Source organism: Plecotus auritus (assembly GCF_963455305.1).
Source record: "Plecotus auritus genome assembly, chromosome: 4".
NCBI classification, from domain to species: domain Eukaryota; kingdom Metazoa; phylum Chordata; class Mammalia; order Chiroptera; family Vespertilionidae; genus Plecotus; species Plecotus auritus.
The window spans coordinates 89,737,050-89,765,021 of NC_137775.1; the positions used below are offsets into that span (position 1 = coordinate 89,737,050).

Below are 27,972 nucleotides of genomic sequence, written 5' to 3' on the forward strand. Positions count from 1 at the left end.
ACCCTTCATTAGCCAACCAGTGGGGTCTCAGTGGAGAAGGAGATTGGCTATGAAAATGCTGAGTCATCACTTTGACTGCTGAAAGTCACAGCCTGGCTGTACAGGGCTGGCATTTGTATCCACCTCCTCCAAAATGTTTGCTTCTTGCCTGATTGATGAGAGATCCTAAGACTCATGGCTGGTGCTCACTGAGCTGTCATCCTGCTTGGCAGTGTAGGCAGACAATATGGAAGTGGGGAATGGAGCTACTAGCATTAATTACCTGATGGAGAGCCAGCCTTCACGTTTTTCTGACATGTATTGAGTGGATAATAGAGAAAATCTCAAAAGGAATTAATGAAATAAAAATAATTTTACCAAAATTAATGAAAGCTCACATGTCTGCATTTTACCATCAATTTGAGGGCATCCTTAGAAAATTAAATTTAACAGAATAAAATTGAGTATGGACTGTATAGTGGGGGTATTGTATCAAAGTTAAAAGTCTCTGAATTTGATATTTGCATTGTGGTTGTTGGAGAATATCCTTGACCATAGGAGATATATACTAAAGTTTACAGGTATGGAGGGGTAAAGGGTTATGATGTCTGCCACTCACTCTGGAATAATTCAGCAAAATAATAATAGCAATAATATGAGAGAAAGCATGCATACAAATTTGGACAGATGTTAATACTCATAGAATCTAGGTGAAGGATATGTAGGTATTTGTAGATTCTCACAATTTTTCTGTAACTTTAAAAGTTTTCAAAATATAAAGTTAAAAAAAGCAAGGCACAGTGATTCCTCATCAAAGACATTTGATTGAGAACAGTCACACAGACAGATGCAATCAACTGGAAGAGGCTCCCCAGAGTGCCCGGTGCATGCTCTCTGGGCCTGTTTCTCTCAGGATTGTCTTGAAAGATCCAAAGTACCTGTGGACAGAGGCATGGAGTTAAAGATTGTGTTCCATTAAAAGACTAAGAGTTCTCTGACCTAGCCGGTTTGGCTCAGTGGATAGAGCGTTGGCCCGTGGACTAAAGGGTCCGGGTTTGATTCCGGTCAAGGGCACATACCTCATTGCAGGCTCGATTCCCAGCCCTAGTCGGGGTTCATATGGGAGGCAACCAATCAATGTGTCTCTCTCACATCCATCTTTCTCTCTCCCGTGCCTTCCACTCTCTAAATATCAATGGAAAAAGTGTCCTTGGGTGAGGATTAACAACAAACAAAAAGACTAAAAGTTCTCAACCAACACACTCAACCCATGAAGTGGGGCCCTATCTGCTCAAGGGACCACGTGGGGCAAAAGACACCATCCACTCTGGGAGCGGCTCCGCCTTTTTCCTCTCCATGGAGAAGCCGCTCAAAAGCCTGCTCTTCTGGGCTGGCCTCCAGTTTTTATTCTATTTTTTGAAGATTCTTTAACCCACCAGCAGAGTATAAACTGTGTATCAAAGGGATCGATGACTGCCAACTGTCCAGCTCCTTAACTTCTCTTATCTCATTCTTCAGCTTGTTGGCCTTCTCCTTTACCCAGAAAGGCAAGCTGTAGGGAGAAAACGACACCCTGAGTTTGCATTTGTCTGATGCAAAATTTATCAGCATGGTCAGTAAGGAGGCCTCCAATTTAGAAGATCAGTGTCAAAATAAAACACTATGCGAATTGTTCACCATTTGCCCCTGCCCCAAACCCAGATCTTTTTTCTGCCCTTCTCTGTCCGGGAAGCTGAACCCTGCAGCTGTCATTAGCTTGACTCCTCTCTGAGCTGGGCGTGGCTAATGAGAGGCACAGACAGAAGATGCGAAGGTGAGGAGACAGGGTGGGATATCTCTTACCTAATTCCTGCCCTGTCTCCTGAGGTACCCCTGTTCTGGCAGCAGCCACATTCTCCACTGCCACAACTCCTTCTGAACAGCCTTCTACTCCCACTGCTCTGCAAACCATGATTCCTCCCCTTGCTGCTCAGACTTCAGAGTAGTAAAAGCTTCCCACTGTCGGGACCCCCTGGGTGCATCCCCCTCCCATGTGAGTTCGCGCAACTTGTTCACACATCTGTAAAGTCCTTCGTTAAGCTGCCTTCAGAATCCCAGCTGAGTGTGCCTCTGTTTTCTGCTGGGACCTCAGCTAATGCAAACACCCAGGGTCCTCCCGGTCTGTTGAGATTTGAAATGACATATGCTGGGCTGGGCTGTGTGTGCAGCTCTCGGGCAGTGAGACTCCTGGGATGAGTCGAAGCAGGGAGATGAAGAATGTTTTTAGGTTTTGGTAGCTAGAACTTCCATTCTATTAAGGAGAAATGCACCATGGGTGGGGGAAAGCCCTGATAAACCTGTTGAGGGTAGGGAAGACCCTGCAAGGAGGAAGAGGAGTACCATGCAGACCAAGCATGTCAAACTCACGGCCCACAGGCCGCATGCGGCCCACAACGAATATTTTTGCAGGCCAGCCAATATAACGGTATGTAAGAAACGTTTTAATAAAAATTTTGTAACTTAATTTTTACAATATCCTGTTATACATAATTATTAATAACGAACTACAACGTTCACTAATGATCAATTACTATAATTGTGCTGCATTCATTTCCCTTACATGCCTTACGCACAGGCGCACCATTTCTCTCCACTAATACTAGCAGCGAATATTTTAGCAGCCAATTGCCACATCATTAGTCTTTACTGACTTGTTCAGTGTGCGCAACAGGAAATATTTCGCTTTCAGAGAACAAGAAAAATAGGTTTATTTGTGTTACGCTTATTAATTTGGGCAGTTATTCAGTGTCTGATAAGTTAATATTCAAGAAAAATATTAATTTTTATTAAAATGTTCTATTATTGCCCTAGCCGGTTTGGCTCAGTGGATAGAGCGTCAGCCTGCAGACTGAAGGGTCCCAGGTTCGATTCCGGTCAAGGTCATGTACCTTGGTTGCGGGCACTTCCCTATGGGGGGTGTGCTGGAGGCAGCTGATCGATGCTTCTCTCTCATCGATGTTTCTCTCTATTCCTCTCCCTTCCTCTCTGTAAAAAAATCAATAAAATATATTTTAAAAATAAAAATAAAACGTTCTATTATTTTATGTTAACGATTACTCATTTATTTCAGCCCTTTGTATTCAGCATGTCTCTATCGAAATAAACCTACGTTTCTATGAAAATTGAAGTTTTTGTTTTTTTGAGGCCTACATAAACTTAAACCTTGTTTATTTGGCTCATGTTAGCCTTTGAGTTTGACATGCTTGATGTAGACAATAGATGGGCATCAAGGTTATCATTTAAAGCTATCATTTACAGACAAACCCAAATAATAGAAGCCCAAGTAAAAAAAAGCAGGACGAAAAGTAATATACTGACACTCTTTCTAGGCTGGAACCTTGCTTCAGTAAATAAAGTTCAGAATGGAACTAAGCAAAAATATGAGATCCAATGAATGATACTTTCTTCAAATACAGGAGTACTCCAATGGCTTCCTCTCTGCCTTTTCACACTCTAACCATCCTCCCTGGCTGCACTCATTTAAGCATGTGTCTATGTTTCAGAAATCAGGAACCTTGTCTTTTTGCTCCATATAACACCCCCACACACACACATAGTGCATACCTAGCACTCCACCTGGCATCTGGTAGTTTGTCAATCATATCTTGTGAGCAGCCCAGCTGTCAGAATCCACAGAGACTTGCCTCCAAGTGTCTCACCAGCAACCCTCTATACCAGTGGTCGGCAAACTGCGGCTCGCAAGCCACATGCAGCTCACGAGCCGTGGTTTGCCGCTCTGTTGACTAATGAGTTTGCCGACCACTGCTCTATACAAACTGCCCTGCCTACCTGCTGTGATTCAAAAGGTCCCTGTGTGTTGGGTGTCTATGAGTTCCTCCATAGGAGAAAATAATAATTGGTATTTTCATAAAGATCCTATGTAATAAAAGCCTAATATGCTAAGTGTCCATTCGTCCATTCAACCAATCAAAGCATAATATGTTAATGATATGCTAAGGATGCTAAGGCTGCTCAACCACTCGCTATGATGTGCACTGACCACCAGGGGGCAGGCACTCAATGTAGGAGCTGCCCCCTGGTGGTCAGTGTGCTCCCACAGGGGAAGCGCTGCCCAGACAGAAGCCAGGCTCACAGCTGGCAAGTGCAGTGGTGGTGGCAGGAGCCTCTCCCGCCTCCGTGCCAATGCTAAGGATGCCTGACTGCCGGCTTAGGCCCACTCCCAAGGGCCTAAGGACATCCCCCGAGGGCTCCCAGACTGCGAGAGGGCACAGGCTGGGCTGAGGGACCCCCCCCCTCAAGTGCACGAATTTCGTGCACCAGGCTTCTAGTAGGATAATAAAAAAACAGGGTGGGAGAACTCACTTGGGAATTTGTGGAAGAGGCTCAAGTGGAATAAATGTATCATATTTCTTTTCATAAGGCACTCTGAAAAACAGAAAAGGTGGTCATAAAATGGACTTGCTTCTACAGCAAAGAGGTCAATACATCATTGCGTTCAATAAAATGCCTTATTTTCTCATTTTAATTGTCATCTATGGGCTTCAAGACTGTAAGGGCCATAATTCCTATTTTATCATTTTTAGTGAAAATCATTAAATCAGTTAATTTTAATTGGTATTTTTAATGTAATACACCAACTATTTTTCTTTTAATTTAATGACCCTCCCTTTTTCCTTAGTCACTTTGGTCTAAGTTTAGTTCCAAGTGTAAGTGAACCCAACTAGTAGTCACTAGTCAAAAACCTGATTCAGTATGAAAATAGAAGAGTCTTAAAAGTTGTGGTAATAATAATAGGAATAAAATTAACAACCACTTTTTCTAGTAAAGATCCTTCTAGTAAAGATCCTATGTATAATTATAATTATATACTGACATGTGTGCATACACTAGCGAACTACATATGGACATTTTTAAGAATTTTCACCAACCATGTTTTGTTGAGATCTACCCTTTTTAAAATAGAATTTATATGTAGTAAAGAAAAATACAATTCCTTTAAATTTAACTAAATAACCCTGGTATTAGCATATACTTACAATGAAAAATTCACTGGTGGGAGAGTTGCTCCTACTTTGTAGAAGTCCTTACTCTGTTCTGGGTACATATATGGATTATCTCCTGGAGTTAACGTTGGGATTCCATTCCTGGGATCAATATCTGTGAACGATGTTTTTTAAAAATCATTAAAATACCTAAAAATTTCTACAGATTTGCTTTAAGTATTGATGGGATGATGGAAATAAGATAATGTAGTGCTTTATTATGAGGTACATATAGGTATCTTAAAGTTCTGTTTATAATTGTCTTCCCTTGAGAAGATGACAAAAGTGTGAGCCTATGTTGGGGACATTTTCGAAAAGTGTTATGATTACCTCACCCTGGGAAAGAAGAATAGCTGAGGTTTGGATTAAAATGAATGATAAATCAGAGATATTTCTGCAACAATGAGCAAAAACTCTGACTTAGCCCAGCCAGCATGGTTCAGTGGTTGAGCATCAACCTAGGAACCAGGAGGTCACGGTTCAATTCCCAGTCAGGATACATGCCCGGGTTGTGGGCTTGATCCCCCGTGTGGGACATGTAGGAGGCAACTGATCAATGATTCTCTCATCACTGATGTTCCTATCTCTCCTCTCCCTTCCTCTCTGAAATCAATAAAAATATGTTTTTTTAAAACTCTGACTTAAATGTTTTCATCCCTGAGCATGAGTGCTCCCTAAACCCTATAAAGCTTGAGAAGCAACTGTCTTTGGCGCTGTGCCTCTCAGGAGGAAGGTAGGTAATGAGAGTCCTCTCCTCCTTCTGCTTCAAGGACTGGGGCCGTGCTGCACCAGGAGGTGGCCTTCCCCGTGAAGAGGAGCCACACTGCTTATTCAGCTAGAACTATGACACCCAACTCAGCCCCTTCCAACACTCGGGAACAAGTATCACATGAGTGATGACTTGAGCTTGAAAGGAGACAGCTGGCACAAGATAGTCACTTAAACCCACCTATCTGACACCAGATGCGAAAAAGAACAAGCCTGGGCCGCAAGGCGAACCCGGCCTTGGGATCATGTTGCGGGCCCCGGACTGAAGTGGTCCGTTTGTGCGCATCAAAGCCCAATAAGACATGAACAGGAGTTTGCAGCCAAGAAAGTAAGGATTTATTAAGGAGATGGCACCATGCCCAAGAGTCACAAGTGAGCTAATGCTCAAAGACCTGGCTCCCCGATGGCTTCCAGGCGATGGATCATATAGGGGAAAAATCATCAATCATGGTGGCTGAAGGAGTTAGGGTCACGGTCTCCACTGATGGGTTGAGGTTAGGGGTAATCGATCGTTGCATCTGGTCCTGATGTTAGCCATGGAGTTGTTCTTTCTGAACTTGCAAGGATTTGTTCAGTGGGATCTGTTCTGCTTTTCTGGGCGCTGAGCTAACAACTGAGGCCAAGACGTTATTTTTTTTTTTTTAAGCAGCTCTCTTTTTTTATTAATTGGTTTATTTATTTGTTGTTATTAATCTTCACCTGAGGATATTTATCCACTGATTTTTAGAGAGAGTGGAAGGAACGGGGAGAGAGGGAAACATTGGGGTGAAAGAGGCACAACGATTGGTTTCCTAACGCCAGAGCCTGCAACCAAGGTACGTGGCCTTGACTGGAATCAATGCTCTTTCTGCTGAGCCAAACTGGCGAGGGCTAAGACATTATCTTTAGTTTGACTGAAAACTCTGACTCTGTAGTCAGTAGACCCAGGACCTTGTTCCTAAGACTATTGGATGCTGACCAGAGCCTCACTGTCCTGAGGGCTTAATGAGTAAGCAAGGGAGAAGGAGGTGGGTGAGTCAAGGCCCTGGGTGAAGCCAGTTTGAATTTGGGGGGAGGGAGGGAAGAACAGATTAAAGAAAATAAGGTTTCTGGGCTGTTACAATTAGAAGCGGGGCTGGAGGCACGTCCTCTTTCTTAGCCCACACACCCAGTGAACAGGACTCATTGTCTTCCTTTTAAATGCTGGTTTTGATATCACTCAATTCGACTGTACCTGTGAGGTGAGCCAAAGGAAGAGCTAACTGTTTCCAACTTTCCCAGATTCCTCTACCGAACTCAGAGAAGCCACCTTCCAACAGGTGGAAGTACTGGAGAACTTAATTATTTTACCATTCTCTTTCAAAAGCCTTTTCAATTGCTACAACTCTTCATCTAAACTTCTTATTAGCTCTTAAGGGTAATGCAGTAGCATCAATCTGTGTGGAATGCCTGATGGGTATGAGTGCAGAGGGTTCCAAGCAGGGAGAGTGGAGTGACCCTCCCAAACCAGGGCACTGACATGTCAAGAGGAGGCGACAAAGGGGTGGTGAGAAGGGTTGGGACTTTGGAGTCAGTCCTGCCTGAGTGCAAATTCAGTTTCTAGTTCTGTGCCCTCCAGCTACTTATGTAACTTCCCTACGCCTTGTTTATAAATTGTTTCTTTCAAATGTCTACTTTGTAGAGTCATCAAGAATACTAAATGAGAATAATCTGGCCCCATAGTAAGCACTCAATTAGCATTTGTTATTATTATTTGAAATCAGGACTAGGCTAATAGCACCCCCCCATTCCAAATCTGTTCTTTAATTTGGAAAATACAATTGCCACCTAGCAAAGGTATAAACCTTTGCCTAGGGAAACTTATCTAGATGGGGGAATAAGACATGTATTTAACTTTAGGAAGTTAAAGAACATTATATTAGGTGGTAAATGCCATATACTATAGGATAATAATCCTAACATTTTAGCATACCCCAGCATCCCCTAGGGAACTTGTTAAAAATGCTGCCTCCTAGATCCCAACCTAAGAAATTCTGTTTCAGAAGATCTGGAATTGTTCCCAGAACCAGCATTTTAAAAAAATATATATTTGTATTGATTTCCGAAGGGAGAGGGAGAGAGAGATAGAAACATCAATAATGAGAGAGAACCATTGATCAGCAGCCTCCTGCATGCCCCCCCCCTCCCCAGCCCAGGGATCGAGCCTGCAACCCAGGCATGTGCCCTGACAGGGAATCGAACCCTGACCTCCTGGTTCATAGGTCAATGCTCAACCACTGAGCCACACAAAAATCAGCATTTTTAAAAAATATATTTTTATTGATTTCAGAGAGGAAGGGAGAGGGAGAGAGAGCTGGAAACATCAATGATGAGAGAGAATCATTGATTGGCTGCCTCCTGCATGCCCCCTACTGGGGATCGAGCCCACAGCCTGGGCATGTGCCCTTGACTGGAATCAAACCTGGGACCCTTCAGTCCGCAGGCTGATGCTCTATCCACTGAGCCAAACCAGCTAGGACCAGCATTTTTTAAAACAAGCTCTCAGTTGATTATGATACAGGTGGTCTGAGGACAACTTAGAATCTAATACATTTCACAAGATAATGTCAGCAAGCAGAAAAAGAACCAATGGCTTGTATTCAAGTATAAGATGTTACTTTTAGGGAAAATCTCCCAAACAACACCTCTGAGATCATACGCTTGTTTAAACTATAACAGTGGTCTGCAAACTCATTAGTCAACAGAACCAAATATCAACAGTACAACGATTGAAATTTCTTTTGAGAGCCAAGTTTTTTAAACTTAAACTTCTTCTAATGCCACTTCTTCAAAATAGACTTGCCCAGGCCGTGGTATTTTGTGGAAGAGCCACACTCAAGGGGCCAAAGAGCCGCAGTTTGCCGACCACTGATCTATAATAATAAAAGGGTAATATGCTAATTAGACCGGACGGACAAAGCCAGAGCCGGAGGGAAGCCTGTGCTGGCAGCCGGGGAAAGGAAGGCCTACTCTTGCAGGAATTTCGTGCATCAGGCCTCTAGTTAGGTATATTATGGGATATTGATATAGTTTTTGAGTATTCCACAAAAACAGGTATCAGCCCAAAGTGCTGGCCACTGTGTATCAACAGCCGATGGATCCATAATACATCGTGCTTGTTTATGCTTTCAGGTAAACCAGCCAATCTCCTAGCTATAAAGATGTGCAGGAGGTAGAAAACAGACATACACATTACAATTAAAGATCCATATCAAGGAGCAAACTGAAATCAATAAAAATATATATTTTTTAAACGGCCCTGGTTGTTTTAGTTTAGTGGATAGAGCATTGGCCCTCGGACTGAAAGGTCTGGGGTTTGATTCTGGTCAAAGTTGCAGGCTCGATCCCTGGCCGGGATTGGGGCACATGTGGGAGGCAACTAATTGATGTTCCTCTCTCTGTGTCTCTCTCCATCCTTTCCACTCTCTCTAAAAATCAATGGAAAAATATCCTCGAGTGAGGATTAACAGCAAAAAAAGAAGTCATTGCACAATCACCTAAGAAGGAGTAATCAAACTAAGACAAATCACATATCAGTTTATAAGAAATACACAGGGCAGAGGAACCTGCTAAATATATCAAGGAATGTAATCAGCTAAATCCTGGCTGTGGCAGACTCTCAACTAGGGATAAATAACCAAATTTCCTCACCAGGTAAATTGCAAGGGAAAAAAGGAGGGGGACCTATATATTATTTAATCCTCACCCGAGGATATTTTCCCATTGATTTTTAGAAAGAGTGAAAGACGGAGAGAAATACCAATGTGAGAGAAACACATTGATTGGTTGCCAGGCCAGGGAGGAGTCTGCAATCAAGGTATGTGTCCTTGACCAGAATTGAACCTGGGACCCTTTGGTGTGCAGGCCGACGCTCTATCCACTGAGCCAAACCAGCGAGGGTGGAACCTATATATTAAAAGAGAGTTTTAAACTAATTGCAAAGTGTGAACCTTATTTAGATCCTAATTGAGATAAACTATAAATATTTTTTAAATTATGGCATTTGTAAAGCAAATGGATATTTGAACACTGAATATATGATGATATTAGTGAATTGTTGCTGTTTTTTAAAGCTATGAGAAGGGTATTGTGGTCATGTTAATAAAAATAATCCTTATTATTAGAGGTACATACGAATATATTTACAGATGAAACTATATGATGTCTAGAACTTGTTTTAAAATAATTCCTGGGCGAGAGGGGTAAAATGAAACAAGGTTAGTCACATGTTGATCATTGTTGAAGCTAAGTGATGGGTACATCTGGTTACATTATGCTCTTCTCTCTACTTTGGCACATGTTTGAAAATGTCCTTACTAAAAAGTTTTCTTTTTAATGAAGGTTATCGGGTTACCACTGGAGTAGGGGGAGGAAAGATGTTGTATTTAGAGAGGGCCCTATTGGTGGCTTCAAATATAAAGATAATATGCCATTTCTTAAATGGAGTGAGAAGCATATACTTTGAAATTTTATTCTGTATAGTCAATAAATATACCTCAGTATTTATTTATTTTTAAACATAAAAGGAAGAAAGGAAAAATCACAAAATTTAGGATAATGTTGAGTTAGGAGGGAAGTGATGGGTTGGGGTTAGGACTTGGATCATACTGATAATCTCCTTCACTTTTTTAAAAATAAGTTTTTACTGATTTTAGAGAGGAAGGGAGAGGGAGAGGGAGAGAAACATCAATGATGAGAGAGAATCATTGTCATCTGCCTCCTGCACACCCCACACTGGGGATCGACCCACCACCCAGGCATGTGCCCTGACCAGGAATCGAACTGTGACCTTCTGGTTCATAGGTCGATGCTCTACCACTGAGCCATGCTGGCTGGGCCTATTCACTTTTTTAAAAAAAACTTTAATATCACGCTATGTTTAAACTTCCACAGCTTGCTTCTTTTTTATTGTTGTTAATCCTCACTGGAGGATTTTTTTTTCCATTGATTTTTAGGGGAAGAGAAAGAGAGACTGATGTGAGAGAGACACATCGATTGGTTGCCTCCCTCCGCCCCGACCACACCAGAACAAATGAACCTGCAACCCAGGTACGTGCCCTTGGCCGGTAATCGAACTCATGACCCTTCTGTGCACGATCCGATGCTCTACCACTGACCCATACCGGCCAGGGCATCCCATTCACTTTGGCTATATACCGTCACTGGCCCAGTTCTGGTCAGTGAGACATGAGTGGAAGAAAGTCTCCTAAGGACCACATGGTAAAACTTTTCCTTCCTTCTAAAAGGGGAAGGCAACAAGAGAGTTTCCTCTTTTCCTGGTCATAAATATAGACTTGATGCTTGGAACGGCAACAGTTATCTTGTGACTGTAAATGATAAGCATTTTTGATAAGACAAAACCCAACACTATTAAGAATGACAGTGTTGCCCTAACTGGTTTGGCTTAGTGGATAGAGCATCCGCCTGCGGACTGAAAGGTCCCAAGTTCGATTCTGGTCAAGGGCATGTACCTTGGTTGCAGGCACATCCCCAGTAGGGGGTGGGCAGGAGGCAGCTGATGGATGTTTCTCTTTCACTGATGTTTCTAGCACTCTATCCCTCTCCCTTCCTCTCTGTAAAAAATTAATAAAATATATATTTTTTTAAAAAGAGAATGACAGTGCCTAAAGACAGAATGAGCCTATGTCTTTGATGACATTACTGGGCAACTAGACCATACTGGCCACCAAGATTTCAAAGCTTCTTATTAGATACATAATAAATGTCTTACGATTTAAGCCTCTGATAATTTGGCTTTTCTCTTACTTGCAGCCAAGAGCACTCCTAAGTAATATACACCTAAACTTGGTCCCTTCTTGGTTTTTCTCATTTGTTTCAGATTTAAACCAGTTAAATAAGTCCTTCTTGTTCTCCCCTATGGCTGCATCTCTGTTGGGAGTGGGAAGTAGGGGTGTGCACAGCAGGCTTACTGTCTACACACCACACTGGTGTCTGCTGCTCGCCTTATCTCTGCTCCTCTCTGAGAGTTGGCATTTATTTCTGTTGTCTGCTAAAATGTGACATCCAGTCAGAGCCTCAGGAAGCCATCCACTCCACAATACATCAGGTGAAGCATAAGTTTATTCCCGTAAGATCCCGGGCTTGACGGTTCATGGTGCATTACACTATGGCCTCCCGGCACCCCAGGGTGAGCTCTCCTGGCTTGTTCTCTCTCTTTCTCTCATTCCCTCATTCCTTCACTCTGTCCCAACCTCCACAGCCTTCACAGGGCACAGAAAGACAGCTAGCTATTCTTCCACACCTGCTGGGTGGGTGAGCCCTGAGGCTGGCTTTCTGTCCATCCATTGCCCACAGCTACTATCCAGCTCAGAGTCAGGGCAGATGCCACCTCCCGCTGAGGCTGAGACAGAAGCCCCCGCTATTTTCATGTCCAGTCACCCACTAGATTTTGATCTCAGGAGTTGGGCTCCTCAATGTCCCCCTATCAGTGACTACCATCCTACCTCCTCTAGTCTGGCTTTTCATGTATTCTCTACCTAAACAAAATCATTGGGTTTCAAAGCTATCTGTTGCTGATATGAGTTTAAAAGCCTATTTTAAAACCCAAAAATGAGAACTTTCTATTTCTTTCTCTTTGTAGTCCTGCTACAGCGATTCTATTCATCCCTGAAGCTGTGGCTGCCTCCCACACTGGTATTTCTGTAGAAGAGTGTGCCATAAAAGGTCTGTTGGTACTCAGCAACACTTTAGGGTCTTTAATAAATTATGGGACACAGAACTCACCAAGTTATATAGGTAGATAGATAGATAGATAGATAGATGATAGATAGATGATAGATAGATAGATAGATAGATAGATAGATAGATAGATAGATAGATATGCTCATGACAATGACCTTTAACTGAATAAGTTATGAAATAATATACACTTCAGGCTAAGGTGTATGGGATGTTTTCCTTGTGAAGACTATAAAGTACAGTGTGAATGCATGTGACAGACAGCATCTAACTGAAACATACATGATTTTCTTCAAAATTCCATGAAGGTTTCTATTAATAAGTATCTGAGAGAACTTATCTGATGGCTGAAATGTCACATTAGCATTTCATGAGATTCAGAGAAAAACAAAAATGTGGATCAGCATCTGCTGTGAGTTCTTTGCTGAAAAGTGCAGCCTGCCAACCATCCCCTTCACTTGCCCATCATCCTGGCTGCACTAGGCTGGCACGGTGGCCTCGCAGGGCTGCCCCCAGCCACGAAATGCTGGGCCTGCAAAATTACGACTCAAGGGTGTTTTCAGGCATTGCACAGTTAAGGTCCAGGGGGACAACATTACCATATTTCTTCCTCCCAAGGCACTTGTCTACTGTCCTCTCTGCTAGAGACCTCCTGTTGCCGAGAAAGACCCCCTTAAAGAAGCACTGCTTTCCAACGTGGTAGGTGTGGATATTGCTGCTAAGCCTCGGGTAAAATGTCCACTCAGGACGCTGCCCATCTTCTGCAAGACATCAGAAAGCCTTCCATTAGCACCGCTGCCAGCCCCAGAATGCAACGGGGTGACAAAAGGTCGTGAAAACTCCCCAGGCACCCTCTGCCTGTACACCCTTTATCCACATGCATAATCCCTTGGCCCTACATCAGGGCAGGTTAGCTGCTATGGGACTAGATACGAAAGGAAGGGAAGAGGGGAGAAAGCTAAGAACCAGGTTTCTGGGTGGTTATAATTAGAAGCAGGGCTGGAGGTAGCTATTTATTTATCTTTTCCTTTTTAACTTCTTTTTTATTTATGTTTTCCTTTTTAACGTCTCCTCCAAAAATGAAGCCCATTTTCATGGCTGGAAGTGATGTATGGGTTGGGAAGCTCAGAGACAGTTTTACAAGCACCTCTGGTCCAACCTTCACTCTGATAAGTGGGTAGGAAGAAAAGAATGCCCATCAACCAGGGAAGGGCTGGGCCAACCGTGGCAACTTAACTGGGTGGAATATGGTGTTGGCAGCAACAGTGGCATATGCATGCACAACAGTTACACTGGAATATGTGTACATGTGATTATGGCAAATGAGAAAGGCTGCTGTGAGACCTCAGGCAAGTTACTGAACCTCTCAGCGCCTTTGTCTCCTCACTCTATACTTTTCCTATAAAATTGCTAAAGGGATTTTACACAACAAAAGAGCCCCTAAAAGCTCTGTGGTTGCCTGAGAAGCACTTGGGCTCTGTGGTCGCCAAGAAAGAACAAAGGCTTTGGAAGCAGGCACGTAATCACTCTACTCCCTCACTGTGTGTACTTGTCTGGGTCACTGAATCTCTCCAAGCTTCAGTCTTCTTCTGTATAAAATTACTAGCTACATAGATCTGTATGTATTGACACAGAAAGAGCTTCAGGATCTATTTACTTTGAGTGAAAATCATTTGTATACTATTTTCTACTAGTGAAAATATGGTCGAATACTACCGCCCATATATCTATACATGCAAACATATGCATTCCACATTTTTGGAAGAATAATGTATATATTAAACCAGGGGTGGGCAAACTTTTTGACTCGAGGGCCACAATGGGTTCTTAAACTGGACCGGAGGGCCGGAACAAAAGCATAGATGGAGTGTTTGTGTGAACTAATATAAATTCAAAGTAAAGGAGCGGAGGGGAGAGCAAGAGAACCGGATAGAACAGCCGGATCCAGCCCGCGGGCCGTAGTTTGCCCAAGGCTGTATTAAACTCTTCACAGCTATGGGGCAGAATGGGGATATTGTTGGAGAACTCTGGGGAAGCGGTTTCTTTATATCCTATCTAATAAAGAGGGAATATGCTAATTGACCATCACTCCATCACAAAGATGGATGCACCCACAGCTGAAGCCAAGTTCCCATAAGGAGCCTTAACGAGAAATCAGCAGGGACCTGAGGCTACACCCTCCCCTGCCCCCATAGGGCTTGACAGGGGACCTCAGGCCACGCCCCCTGCCCCAGCGCCAGGCCAGGTGACCTGAGGCCATGCCCCCCGCCTGGCGAGGCTTGACGGGGAACCTCAAGGTGTGCTTCCCATCCTGATGCTGGGCTAGGGGACCTCAAGCTGCTCCTCCTGCCCCAGCACCAGGCTGGGGGACCTCAGTCCATGCCCCCCACCAGATGGGTCTTGACAGGGGACTTCAGGCCATGCCCCGCACCCCAGCATCAGGCCGGGGGACCTCAGACCCCACCCGCCGCCCAGCGGGGCTTGACGTGGGACCTCAGGCCATGCCCCCCGCCCCAGCATCAGGCCAGGGGACTTGAGGCTGCACCCCCCTGCCTGGCGGGGCTTGACAGGGGACCTCAGCCCGTGCTCCCCACCCAGCAGGGATTGACGGGGGACCTCAAGATACACCCCCAGTACTGGGTCGGGGGAACTCAGGCCATGCCCCCTGCCCAGCAGGGCTTGACGGGGGACCTAAGGCTGCACACCCGCGCCTGGTGGGGCTTGACATGGGACCTCAAGGCATGCCCCCCGCTCTGGTCTGGGCTGGGGGACCTCAGGCCATGCCCCCATCCTGACACCGGGCCAGGGGACCTGAGGCTATGTCCCCTTCCCAGCAGGGCTTGACAAGGGTGGGACTGGCCAGTTCTGGATCTAGCCCAACAGTGGCAGGGGCCGGTCAGGTCTGGGTCTCATGCGGTTTTGAGGCATGGGGACTTGACTCTGGGTCCCATGGTGCGCCCCAGACTCTGACAGGAGGAAGGTTTTCATATACATATTACTAATTTTCTTTCATCTCTGATACTTCTATTATAGAGAAAGGGCAAATAGCAATATTAAATTATTTCCTCTAATCCCCTTTTAATGTGCATGAATTTCATGCACCGGGCCACTAGTATTTTATATATTTTTTTTATTTTTTATCTTTACCCAAGGATTTGTTTTATTGATTTGAGAAAAACATTGATGTGAGAGAGAAACATTGATTGCTTGCCTCCCATACGTGCCCTGACTCGGGATTGAGGCCACAACCGAGGTATGTGCCCTGATGGGGAATCAAACTTGCAACCTTTGGTGTATGGGACAATGCTCCAACCAACTGAGCCACCCAGCCAGGGCTATCTACTTTATCCTTTTAGCATTTTGATACCATTCTTTTATGGTTTTCATATAAAGGCATTTTATTTTTGAAGAACGTGTAATGATGTTTTCCCCAGCATAGTTGTTGTGAGAGTTAGAGATGAAGCATGTCAAATGCCTGGCGCCTAGTGGGTCTTCAGTGCATGGCGCCCAACAGTATGGCAGACTTCTGGATGGACCCTGGGCTTGGAGGCACGTGGAGGAGGATTTAGGGCTCACTCACTTGTCTGCGGCTTTAGCAGACTACACTCCCTGAGATATTTATCCTTTTGGATTTCAGGCAATGAGGTTTCAGAGGAGTGGTCAGAATGTGAGCCGGAGGACTTCAGGTCCAAATCTGCAGCAGGGCTGGCAAGGAAGCAGAAGGGTTAGAGTCTTCCAGGTGCTCGGGCTGGTATTTAGAACCTGATCTTACATATCTTACACTAGAATTACCCTCACGTATGATAATTAGGCCTACCCTTCCATACACACCCATGGGCATATAATTTATTTATTCACAATTTGAGATACTAAAACATATTCAAAAGTTGCATGCTTAAAAACAGTTTGGTGGGTTCTCAAAAAATTTAATATAGAATTACCATAAAACCCAGCAATCCCACTCCTAGGCATTTAGGGTTTACCCAAAAGAACTGAAAACAGAAGCTCAGTTGGTTGGAGCATCGTCCCATACACCAAAAGGTTGCGGGTTAGATTCCCCATCGGGGAACATACCTAGATTACAGGTTCAATCCCCAACCGGGGTGCATAGGGAGGCAACCGATCAATGTTTCTCTCTCACATTGATCGATCTTTCTCTCTCTCTCAACATATCCTCAGGTGAGGATTTAAGAAGAAAAAGAACTGAAATAGAGACTCAAACAGATATATGTATACAAATATTAACTGCAGCATTATTCATAACAACCCAAAAGCAGAAAACACTCAAATGTCCATCAACAGATGAATGGATAAACAAAATGTTGTGTATACATACAATGGAATATTATTCAGGCATAAAATGGAAAGAAGTTCTGATATATACTACACATAGATGAACACTAAGAACATTATGTTAAGTGAAATAAACCAAAACACAAAAGGACAAATATGTATGATCCCACTTACATGAAATATCTAGAATAGGTAAATTCATAGAGACAGAAGGTATATTTAGTACCAGGGGCTGAAGAGAGGGGAGAATTGGTAACTATTGCTTATTAGATACAGAGTTTCTGTTTGGGGTGGTGAAAATATTTTAAAAATAGTAGTGATAATTGCACAACATTGTAAGTGTAATTAATGACACTGAACTGTACACTTAAAACAGATAGCCCAGCCAGGTTTGGCTCAGTGGTTGAGCGTCAACCTATGAACCAGGAGGTCACAGTTCAATTACTGGTTGGGACACATGCCTGGGGTTGCAGGCTTGATCCCAGTAGGGGGTGTGCAGGAGGCAGCCAATCCATGATTGTCATCATTGATGTTTCTCTCTCTCCCTCTCCCTTCCTCTCTCTGAAGTCAATAAAAGCATATTTTAAAATAAATTAAAAATGGATAAAATGTAAATGTTCAGCTATGTATATTTTACCACATTTTTTAAAAGGGACGATGTACTGATACATCTTACTACATTGATGAACCTTGAAAACATTGTGTTAAATTTTAAAAGTTAGACACCAAAACCCACATATTGGTGATTCCATTTATATGAAATGTCCAGAATAGGCAAATCTGTAGAGATAAAAAGTAGATTAGTGGTTGCCTAAGGCTGGGGGTTATCAGACAAAAAAGATGCATGTTCAATAAACCCATTAAATGGAAATTAAAAAGCAATAACTATAAAAAGAAGAGCAAATAATCAAAAGCAAACCTAGATTGAAATGGTTCTATAATAATGGAGCAGTATGTTTGGTACTGAACTTCTTGGCAGTTGAAAAGACCTACAACAAGGTACTGTGGGTGTCAGCAGAAAAAGCAGCTGGTGTAAGCAGCTTTGCATGGGATAGATGGCCTTGGCCAATGTTTTCAGGTATCTGTTATCAAATCATAGGCTCTTTTTTCATAAGATTACATCTCCCTTATATTTGAATAGTTTCAAAGCAACTTCATATGCTTGTGTTTGCTCCCTACTAACAATCTTGTGATGCAGATTGGGCCAATAGAATCATTTACACCTAAAAAGAAAATGGACCTTTAGAGAAGTTCAGGCTAAAACACACCTAGGAAGGGTCAGAGCTTGATCTGCAGTCTCACTCTAGACAATGTTGCCTAAAAAATCATAACAAACCCTAGTACAGTAACTCACAAGTTTTAAATAAACGTATCTTTGAACTTTGGTAGTGTGCAGATAGAGAAAAAAAATACAATAACTCAGAACCCTCAGTTCAGAACATATGATCATTTTGATATTGGGATAAAATAAATCTCTCCTAAATATTTTTGAAAAGGCTTTGCTGAACAAATTGCATAAAAAGATTGCAAGGATAAAGGAAACTTTCTAGAAGAACTTTAGAAGTATTCACCTACTTTGTTTGCTGGACCAACATTTATCTGAATACAGTTTGTGGTGGGCAGTGTTCTAGACACTGGGGATCCAAACACAGTCCCTGGTCTCAAGGAGCTTAGAGGCGAGGGGCAGAGGACATGGACAGATAAATAGATGATGGTGGAAGAGTGAGTAAATACAGCATGGGAAGAAACAGGTTTTTAAAAGAATAGTATAATATGATCTTAATTGTGTCAAATAAATGTATATTTATATGAATAAGAAAGAAATCTAAGTTTTATTCTTATGCATATTAAAAACATCACTATCTATCTATATATATAAAAGCCTAAGCAACCATCCAATTGTTCGACCGGTAGCTATGATGCGCACTGACCACCAGGGGGCAGACGATCAATGCACAGGCATGGAAACATGGAACACACTGATGAATCTTAGAGGGATTGGGGGAGTGGGGAGAGGAGGAAGAGATTAACCAAAGATCTTATATGCATAGTTGAGGCCTGGTGCTTGGATTCGTGGATTTCTGCCTGGCCTGCAGAAATCGGGTGAAACCGGCAATCCAACATCCCCCGAGGGGTCCCGGATTGCGAGAGGGTGCAGACCATGCTGAGGGACCCCACCGGTACACTATCAAGGCCAGGGAGGGACATGGGAGGTTGGCCAGCTGGGAAGGAATGTGGGAGGGCTCCAGGGCGTGTCCAGTCCGTTTGCTCACTTCCAATCAGCCAGACCCCAGCAGTGAGCTAACCTACCAGTTGGAGCATCTGCCCCCCGGTGGTCAGTGCACATCATAGACTGGTCGACCAGTCGACTATCCACCCCTGGTGGTCAGTGCATATCATAGTACACAGATGAGTAGCCTTAGCATATCATTAGCATATTATGCTTTGATTGGTTGAATGGACGACCAGACAACCAGACACTTAGCATATTAGGCTTTCATTATATAGGATTATTGATATCAGAGAGGAAGGGAGAGAGAGAGAGAAACATCAATGATGAGAATCATTGATCAGTTGCCTCCTGCATGCCCCACACTGGGGATTGAGCCTGCAACCCTGGCATATGTCCTGACCAGGAATCAAACCGTGACCTCCTGGTTTCTAGGTCAATGCTCAACCACTGAGCCATGCTGGCTGGGCTATTGTGATTTTTTTTAATGCTGGTTTTATATTTTCAAAATTTTTACAATGAATTGAAATTACTTTCATTGTAACAACATTTGTTAAAATAGGTTTTCAAAATTTTTACTGTAAAAGATATATACATAGAGAAAAATACACAAAATATAAACTATAAATATACTATTATAAATAATTATAGAGCCAACATCCAGGACAAGAAACAAACAAAGCAAGGCCAGCCCTCCCCACCTGCTCCCCAGAAGTCATCGGTGTGCTCCTTTCCCAGAGAGGACCCTCCTAGTAATCATTTCTTTGCTTTTCTTTAAGATTTACCATCTATGTGTGTATGTATGTATTCCTAAAAAACATAGTTTAGTTCCATCTGCTTTTGAGCTTCAAAATAGCAAGCACTTGCACAGCACTGATTATATGCCAGGGAGTCATCTAATCACTTGCCCAAATTCACACAGATGCTAAGTGGTAGAGCTGGGATTTTTAACCCAGTCTGGCTCCAGAATCCATGTTCTTTCCAAAGATGTCAAGCTACCCATCAGACTGTTGGCTCCCTGGTCAGAGTTTGCCCCACTGTCAATGGCTCTTCACTGGATCCTTACTTACTCTGGGTGAGCAGACACACTGCAGGGGCCCGGAGGCTCACTGACACTTGGACCTGTGACAACAGGAGACGAGGGGCTGACCCTTTGGCCAGAGGATGTTGTGTTGTGTTGGCAAAGCATCCCTTAGATTCCAGAAAATCCTTGTGTTTAGTACCTGCAACACATAGATATCACCATTTGATTACATTAATGACAATACTAGTACTTTCCACTCTATCTTGTCCCCTAGATTATAATTTTTAATTAAAAATGTTTAATGTTGACATAATTGCAGGTGTTCTCCTTTTCCTTGCATTTTGCCCACCTCCATCCACTCCTCCCCGAACTTTCGATCCGTTGGCCTTCACCAAACTATTGTCCGTGTCCATGGGGTATGCATATATGTTCTTTAACTAATCCCATCACCTTCTTTATCCAGGCACCACCACCACCCTCTCCTTGGGCACCGGCTCTGTCCCATATATCCATGCTTCTGGTTCCATTTTGTTTGTCATTTTATTTTGTTCATTAAATTCCACATATCAGTAAGATCACAGAGTATTTGTCTTTCTCTGACTGGCTTATTTCACTTAGCATAATACACTCCAGGTCCATCCATGCTGTTGCAAAGGGTAAAAGTTCCTTCTTTTTTTAATTAACATTTTTTGAGCACATATTGTGTACTGGATATTATGTTAACATCTTACACACATTTTCCCCATTTAATTCTCATTACTACACACAGCCGTAGGTATTATTATCCTTCCATTTTACAGATGAGGAAACTGAGGCTCAGAAGGTTAAGCAACTTGCCTAAAACCACATAGAAAGTAAACATCTTGACCCAGATTTGATCACAGTTCTTATGACAGCACAGTCTGAAATCCTAACCATTATGCTATATTACTTGCACCTCCACATAGTCCACTCTGAACTAAGTGAAAGAGGTGAGATCTGACTTGAGCTATATGTCACTGTACGTTTACTGAGCATCTCATTACCTTTCTTCAAAGGCTTTGTTCATGGAAAGACTAATGAATATTGCTGGGGATCAGAACCCAAAGAACTGTCCTCAGACACTCCCATGGGTTCCCCCTCACACAGTAGTGTCATCTTTCATTTATATACACAACTTTCCCACCAGACTGTGTCTTAGCCATCGTAGTAGCTCAGAACACAGCCGGACACAAAATAGGTGCTCCTACCCAGCACTGCATTCCACCCTGTCCTACGTCTTGATTTCCAGCTGCACAGTATTCCCCGCATTTGCTGGTCATGAGAACCACCTTTGGGCCCTTGTTCGATAATATGCAGATTCCAGGGCTTTGACCCAGACCTTCCAGGAAAGACCTGGGAATCAGTGTGTTTAAGAAGCACCTCAGGCCCTAGCCAGTTTGGTTCAGTGGATAGAGCGTTGGCCAGCGGACTGAAGGGTCCTGGGTTCGATTCCAGTGGAGGGCGCATGCCCTGGTTGTGGGCTCAATCCCCAGCAGGGGGCATGCAGGAGGCAGCCACTCAATGATTCTCTCTCATCACTGATGTTTCTATCTCTCTCACCCTCTCCCTTCCTCTCTGAAATTAATAAAAATGTATTTGAAAAAAAAAAGGAAGCACCTCAGATGTTTGATTCTCAGGGCCAGCCAAGTGTGGGAAGAACATATTGTTCTGGAACATGCTGTGGGGCCCAGAGCAGCCACAAGGACAGTGAAGGTGTGAGTAGTTGGGATGGAATGGAGCACAGAGGAGGGTTGAGAAAGGAGCAGAGCTGTGAAAAGGAGAGCAAAGTCCCCAGAAGCTAAAGGAATAACCACCCATATACTGAGTCTCAAAACTAGTGTCAAGAAATATAAAATATTCCACACTCTCTGACCACAATGCAATACAATTAGAGATCAATAATAGAAAGACAGCCAAAAGCATCCATAAGCTTGAAACTCTCCCTGTCCCTTCCTCTCTGAAATCAAGAGTTAATAGTGATGACAAATTATGAGGTTGTTTTTTTTTTAATCCTCACCCAAGGATATGTTTTTATTGATTTGTAGAGAGAGAGGGAGGGAGAGAGAGAGAAAGAGAGAAACACTGATGTGAGAGAAATATCAACAGCACACGCCCTGACCAGGGATCAAGCCAGAAACCTTTTGGTGTATGGGACAAAGCTCCGATCAACTGAGCCACCAGGCCAGAAACAACCTATGAGTTTTTGTGAATGTATAATATTAAAATAAATAGCTGAAGATTTTAAAAAATGGGCAAAAGATGTGACTGGGTATCTATATATATAAAACCCTAATATGCAAATAGACCAAGTGGCGGAACAACCGAACAACCAGTCGCTATAACATGCACTGGCCACCAGGGGGCATTCGCGAAACATGGCGGGTGCTGGCTGTGGAGGGATGGTGGAGCAGGTGAGCGGGGGTGCCAGACCAAGGTGGGTCGCCGGTCACTGTCATCAGGGCGAGCCTCTGGTGGTTACTGAAAATTCTTTGCTCCTGCGCTCCACGGTCCCGCCCAGTGCTTGCACCCACAGCCAGCACCGGAGCTACCACTCACACGCACTGCTGGCACCCGGTGCTGGCCCCAATCACTCAGCACCATCAGCAGGTTTGAGCTGTGGCTGCCGGCCCTGATTGCCCCTCAGGGCTTCTCTACTTCCCCCTGCTCCTGAGGGGTGATCGAGGCTGGCAGCCACCTCTCACACCCGCTGCCGGCAACAGCCCTGCTCGCACCAGAGCCGCCGCTCAAACCCACTGCCGGTGCCAGGCGCTGGCCCCGATGGCTTGGCACTGCCAACAGGTGTGAGTGGTGGCTGCTGGCCCCGATCGCCCCTAAGGGCTTCTCTACCTCCTGGTGCTCCTGAGGGGCTATCAGGGCGGGAGCGGTAGCTGGCCCCGCTCACACCCGCTGCTGGCGCTGGCCCCAATTGCTCCGCGCCAGCAGCAGGCGCGAGTGGGGCTGATGCCATCAGCACATGGGAGCAGCAGTGGCAGGGCGGGGCTGCCAGCAGGGGGGGGGGGCATGGTGGGAGGGGCCAGGTGGGAGTGTGGAGGATGGGCCAAGACCCACCCCTGTGCCCACTGCAGCCTCGTGGCCCACAGTTCCTTTCAAAGTGCACGAATTCATACACTGGGCCCCTAGTTTCATTAAATAAAATACACACACATACATAAATTTGGGGAAAAGTTCATCTCTCCTAATAATCAAAAATCTGAATTTAAAATGAGATACTATTATTTGCCTTCAGTTTGCAAATACCCTAGGTTGTTCCCGCTTGGAGAAATGGCATTCTTGTACATTGCTGGTGGAAACGTCTCCATCTTACTAAGGAGCCTTTGGCCATAGTGTCCTCTGAAGCCTATGAGAAGTGCACCTTTGACCCAATGATTCTACTTCTAGAAACATATCTATGTAAAAGGTACAGAGTTTATGTATAAGGATGCAGAAAGAACATGTAGAAAAGAAATAAGATCAAGGGCAGAGATGTCCTCTTGGTTGATTCTCTTATGTAAGTTCTCAGTTATTTATTATAGCACTGACTTATGATAATTTTGCCCATAGGCTTTAACAGCTGTTGACTTTTCATAGCATGTAAACACTTAATTGTACATTTGCCACTAGAGGACTTAAAAGTTCACCAAAGCAAGAATTGGTTGCTAACAGATGGTATCAGAGGGGTCCCTTCACAAGTTTTTTTGTTTTGTTTTGTTTTTTATTTTAGTGGGGGGTGGGATTTGAATGTATTACATAACCCTGAGCAGTGAGCAGTGAAATCACATCTACCGGTTTAGCATATTTCCTTGTTTGCTTAAGAAGTTTTGTTTTGGAGCCGGCCCGAGAGCCCCCCGCCGCTGCCCGCCCCGCGCCCGCCCCCACCGCGCCCAGGCCGCGCTCGCCCGCGGAGGCGGAGGCCCGCGGCCCCGAGGGACTGCTGCGGCGATCGGGCTCCGACTACGAGGGCAGCACCAGCTGGAGGGCGGCCTTGGAGGACACCACCACCCGTCTCCTGCTCGGGGCCATTCCGTCCTCCTGTTCGCCATCCTGGTGGTGATGAGCATCTTGGCTTCCAAGGGCTGCATCAAGTGTGAGGCGCCCTGCCCGGAGGACTGGCTGCTCTTCGGCCGGAAATGCTACTTCTTCTCCGAGGAGCCGAGGGACTGGAACACGGGCAGGCGGTACTGCCACACCCACGAGGCGGCGCTGGCGGTGATTCAGAGCCCCAAGGAGCTGGAATTTAGGTTCAAGTTCACGCGGAGGGAGCCCTGGATTGGCCTTCGCAGAGTCGGGGACAAGTTCCACTGGGTCAACGGGGAACCCTTTGACCCCGACACGTGAGCTGAGGCTTCGTCTTCGTCCTCCGCCCCGAGCTTAGCCCGGGCACCTCCCGAGGGAACCGCCTGGAGCTGTGCTAGCGAGAGCTCCCCGAGGTTCAGCGGGTGTGACGGCCCCCCCCAAAAAAAAAGTTTTGTTTTGACAACACAAGTGGCCTGTGGCCTGGGTGGAACTGGAGAGCACTATGCTAAGCGAAATAAGCCAGTCGGAGAAAGATAAATACCACATGATCTCACTCACTCATTTGTGGAATATAATGAACAGCATAAACTGATGAACAAAAATAGATCCAGGGGCATCAAACTGACTGTCAAACCTCAGAGGGAAGGCAGGAGGGGGGGTAAGGGATCAACCAAAGGACTTGTGTGCATGCATATAAGCATTACCAATGGACACAGACACTAGGGGGGTGAGGGCATGTGCTGGGGGTGGGAATGGCCAGGGAGAGGTCAGTGGGGGGGCTGTAATAGCTATGTACAGGCCAGGGGCGTACTTGAAATATCAGGGGGACCATTCTGTAAAGTATATGATTGTCTAACCACTATGTTGTACACCTGAAACTAATACAGAATAATATTGAATGTGAACTATAATTGAAAAAAAAGATGGAAAATTGCATGTTATATGTTTTTCATCATAAACAAACAAACAAATAAATAAATAAATAAATAAAAGTGGCCTGTGGCTGCTGTAACAGGGAAGACATCTGACAGACAAGGACAAAAGGGCAGTCTCTTTGCTAAACTGGCAAACAGCACGTTCTCCATATCCAACTGACTACAGGATCTTTCCAGAAGTAACTCAGCCTCAAACACGACCTGGAGACGCTTAAACGTGGCCTCAAGCTGCCTCTCCACCTCTGCTCTGGTGGAAGAGTCTGAGCCTTTCCACTCTAATACTGATGCTTCCGTGTGTAGAGGCACATCCAGTAACTTTAAGCAGGTCAGTTACCTCTCCATGCCCAGCTCCCAGGGCCTGCCCTGCCTCCTATCCAGCTCACCAGGCTGGGGTGAGGAACAAATAAGCTCAGGTGCATCCTTCTTGAAAGGGTCACCATTTATCATGACAATTGCTATTCGACTGCGATAAATATCCAGCAAGCCGTAAGATAGGAAATTCTGACAAGTCGCTGAAATACTATGAGATGAAGAAAGACAGTGCAGCCCAAGGACCAAGTGATGGTTCTGGTGGCTGGAAAGGAATTCAGTGGGGAAGGGAAGTTTGGAGAAGTTCTGTTTCTTTGGTACCATCTGTAGAATTCAGAATAATTATTCCCATTTCTTTAGGCAGGAATAACACCTTACATAACCAAGCTCTTTCACACACTTGTCATCTCAGCTGATTTGCACAATAGCACTGTCTGGAAGGGAGAAAATAATACTTCAAACCAAGTTAGCTTAATGTGGATACTCTTTAACTAAACATTCAGTGTCCCACCCCTGCTTATCTGCTCAAAAAATAACCCAAGGATCTAGGACAGTGATGGGGTTTTTTTGTGTTGTTTTTTTTAATATATTTTATTGATTTTTTACAGAGAGGAAGGGAGAGGGATAGAGAGTTAGAAACATTGATCAGCTGCCTCCTGCACACCTCCTACTGGGGATGTGCCCGCAACCAAGATACATGCCCTTGACCGGAATCGAACCTGGGACCTTTCAGTCTACAGGCCGATGCTCTATCTACTGAGCCAAACCGGTTAGGGCAGGGACAGTGGTTTGTTTTTTTTTGTATTTTTTTTTGTTTGTTTGTTCTTGTTTTTTAATATATATTTTATTGATTTCTTACAGAGAGGAAAGGGAGAGGATAGATAGTTAGAAACATCGATGAGAGAGAAACATCGATCAGCTGCCTCCTGTACACCTCCCACTGGGGATGTGCCTGCAACCCAGGTACATGCCCCTGACCGGAATCAAACCTGGGATCCTTCAGTCCGCAGGCCGACGCTCTATCCACTGAGCCAAACCAGTCAGGGCAGGGACAGTGGTTTGTAACCTTTTTTTTTTTCTTTTTTTTCTTTTTTTTTTTTTTATCACAGACTCCCCTGAAAAGTAATGAAAGCAATGGGCCCTCTCTGCTGGAAAAATGCATATACACCCACAATTGTGTATTCATCTTCAACTGGTTTTGGGAGCCATTCATTCCTGAACCCCATGAGCTCTGGTGTGGTCTCCTAAGTGGACATACCTACAGAGCAGAAAAGGAAGCCATGGATCTGTGGTTTTGAGATCTCAGAGTCTAGTGTCCCTAACTCAGACACATGGAGCCCCCTCTATCCCATCTTAAAACAATAACTCCCTCCTTAACCCAAAACCACCTGGAAACTATAGAGAAGTCTAGAGCTTAAAGTTAAAATTTCAGAACCCTTTTCTCCTTGCTGCCCTAGGCACATTGCAATTAATGATTCCACTTCCTCCTGCCCTACTGGCCCCATGTGTAAGTGGTTGTGGTGAGTCCTAGCTCCCTCCTCTCCCTGCACTTGTAAAGGAGAATGAAGAGATCACAGACCTGGCCCTGGCTGGTTTGGCTCAGTTGATAGAGTGTTGGCCTGGGGACCAAAGTGTCCTGGGTTTGATTTCAGTCAAGGGCACATGCCTGGGTTGTAGGCTCAATCCCCAGTGGGGGCACACAGAGGCAGCCAATCAATGATTCTCTCTCATCATTGATGTTTCTGTCTCTCTCTCCCTCTCCCTTCCTCTCTGAAATCAATAAAAATTTATTTTAAAAACAAAAGAGAGCTCATAGACCTGGATACAGAAGACCAGGGACCAAGCTAAGACCTGATGGGGAAGACAGATTTTACAATCTCTTTTTGCAGCACACAGGCCACTCACCGATAACAGGTAAATGTCAGCCTGGGCATATACTCACTCTGAGGTGTCTGGGAAACTGTGGCTGTTCTGCTCCATGGTACTGTTCTCTCAAGGCAAACGTGTCCCCAAACATCCTCCTCAGCCTCAAGAACCAGCTGTGGAACTACCATCCATTATTCGATGTAAAACTTTCCTTAGAGTGGTCATAATTTCTACCTGTTCTGTCCCATCCAAAAAAAAAAAAAAACATTGCCACAAATCCACTAATATTTTAGCCAAGAAGAGCATGGCTTTGGAGACCAGAAGACTCCTGTCAAATCCCAGCTTCGCCATTTATTGACTGAAGCACTGGGCAAATCAAAGCCCTGGCTCCCTGTACTCATTTGTAATATTCTCCAGGGGCTATGAGGTCCAGAGAGGTCATTTAGGAGACTCCGCTTTGATGCTGTTCTCTGCCTTACAGGTGTTGGGTTAATAGACATAAGCTACTGCACAAGGAGGTGGGGGTTTTTATGCCCCCAAACTAGCCTCCTTTAAAACTTGAAATGTTGTCTTCTGGCTTTAATATACTTGGATATGACGATCAAACCCACACACAGCCCTTCCCATTTTTTAAACTCAACTGTGTCCCTTCTCCACCGGGGTCATGCGGGAGTCTCCTTTCTCTTGAACCTTCTCCAGCTCTCCCCTGCAGGTCGCTCTGGAGCTGGAGGGGAGATGACAGCCCCGTGGGTCGTTTCCTCTATATGGACTCAT

The 27,972-nt window shown here is 44.5% G+C and overlaps 1 protein-coding gene and 1 pseudogene across 2 annotated transcripts; one reads left to right on the forward strand and one right to left on the reverse strand.

The window, feature by feature from the left end:
• Window positions 1-888: 888 nt before the first annotated feature.
• Window positions 889-27,972, reverse strand: SPATS1 (spermatogenesis associated serine rich 1; the record flags this gene model as incomplete). Its single annotated transcript, XM_080665117.1, is given in 9 exon segments — window positions 889-917; window positions 1,416-1,531; window positions 4,342-4,404; window positions 5,016-5,136; window positions 13,106-13,267; window positions 16,087-16,211; window positions 20,100-20,203; window positions 20,206-20,252; window positions 27,840-27,972. Coding segments are annotated over 9 exon segments (900 nt in total).
• Window positions 22,450-24,409, forward strand: LOC308245935 (C-type lectin domain family 2 member L-like; annotated as a pseudogene). The gene is made up of 2 exons: window positions 22,450-22,485; window positions 23,904-24,409. The product of its transcript is annotated as a C-type lectin domain family 2 member L-like (transcript).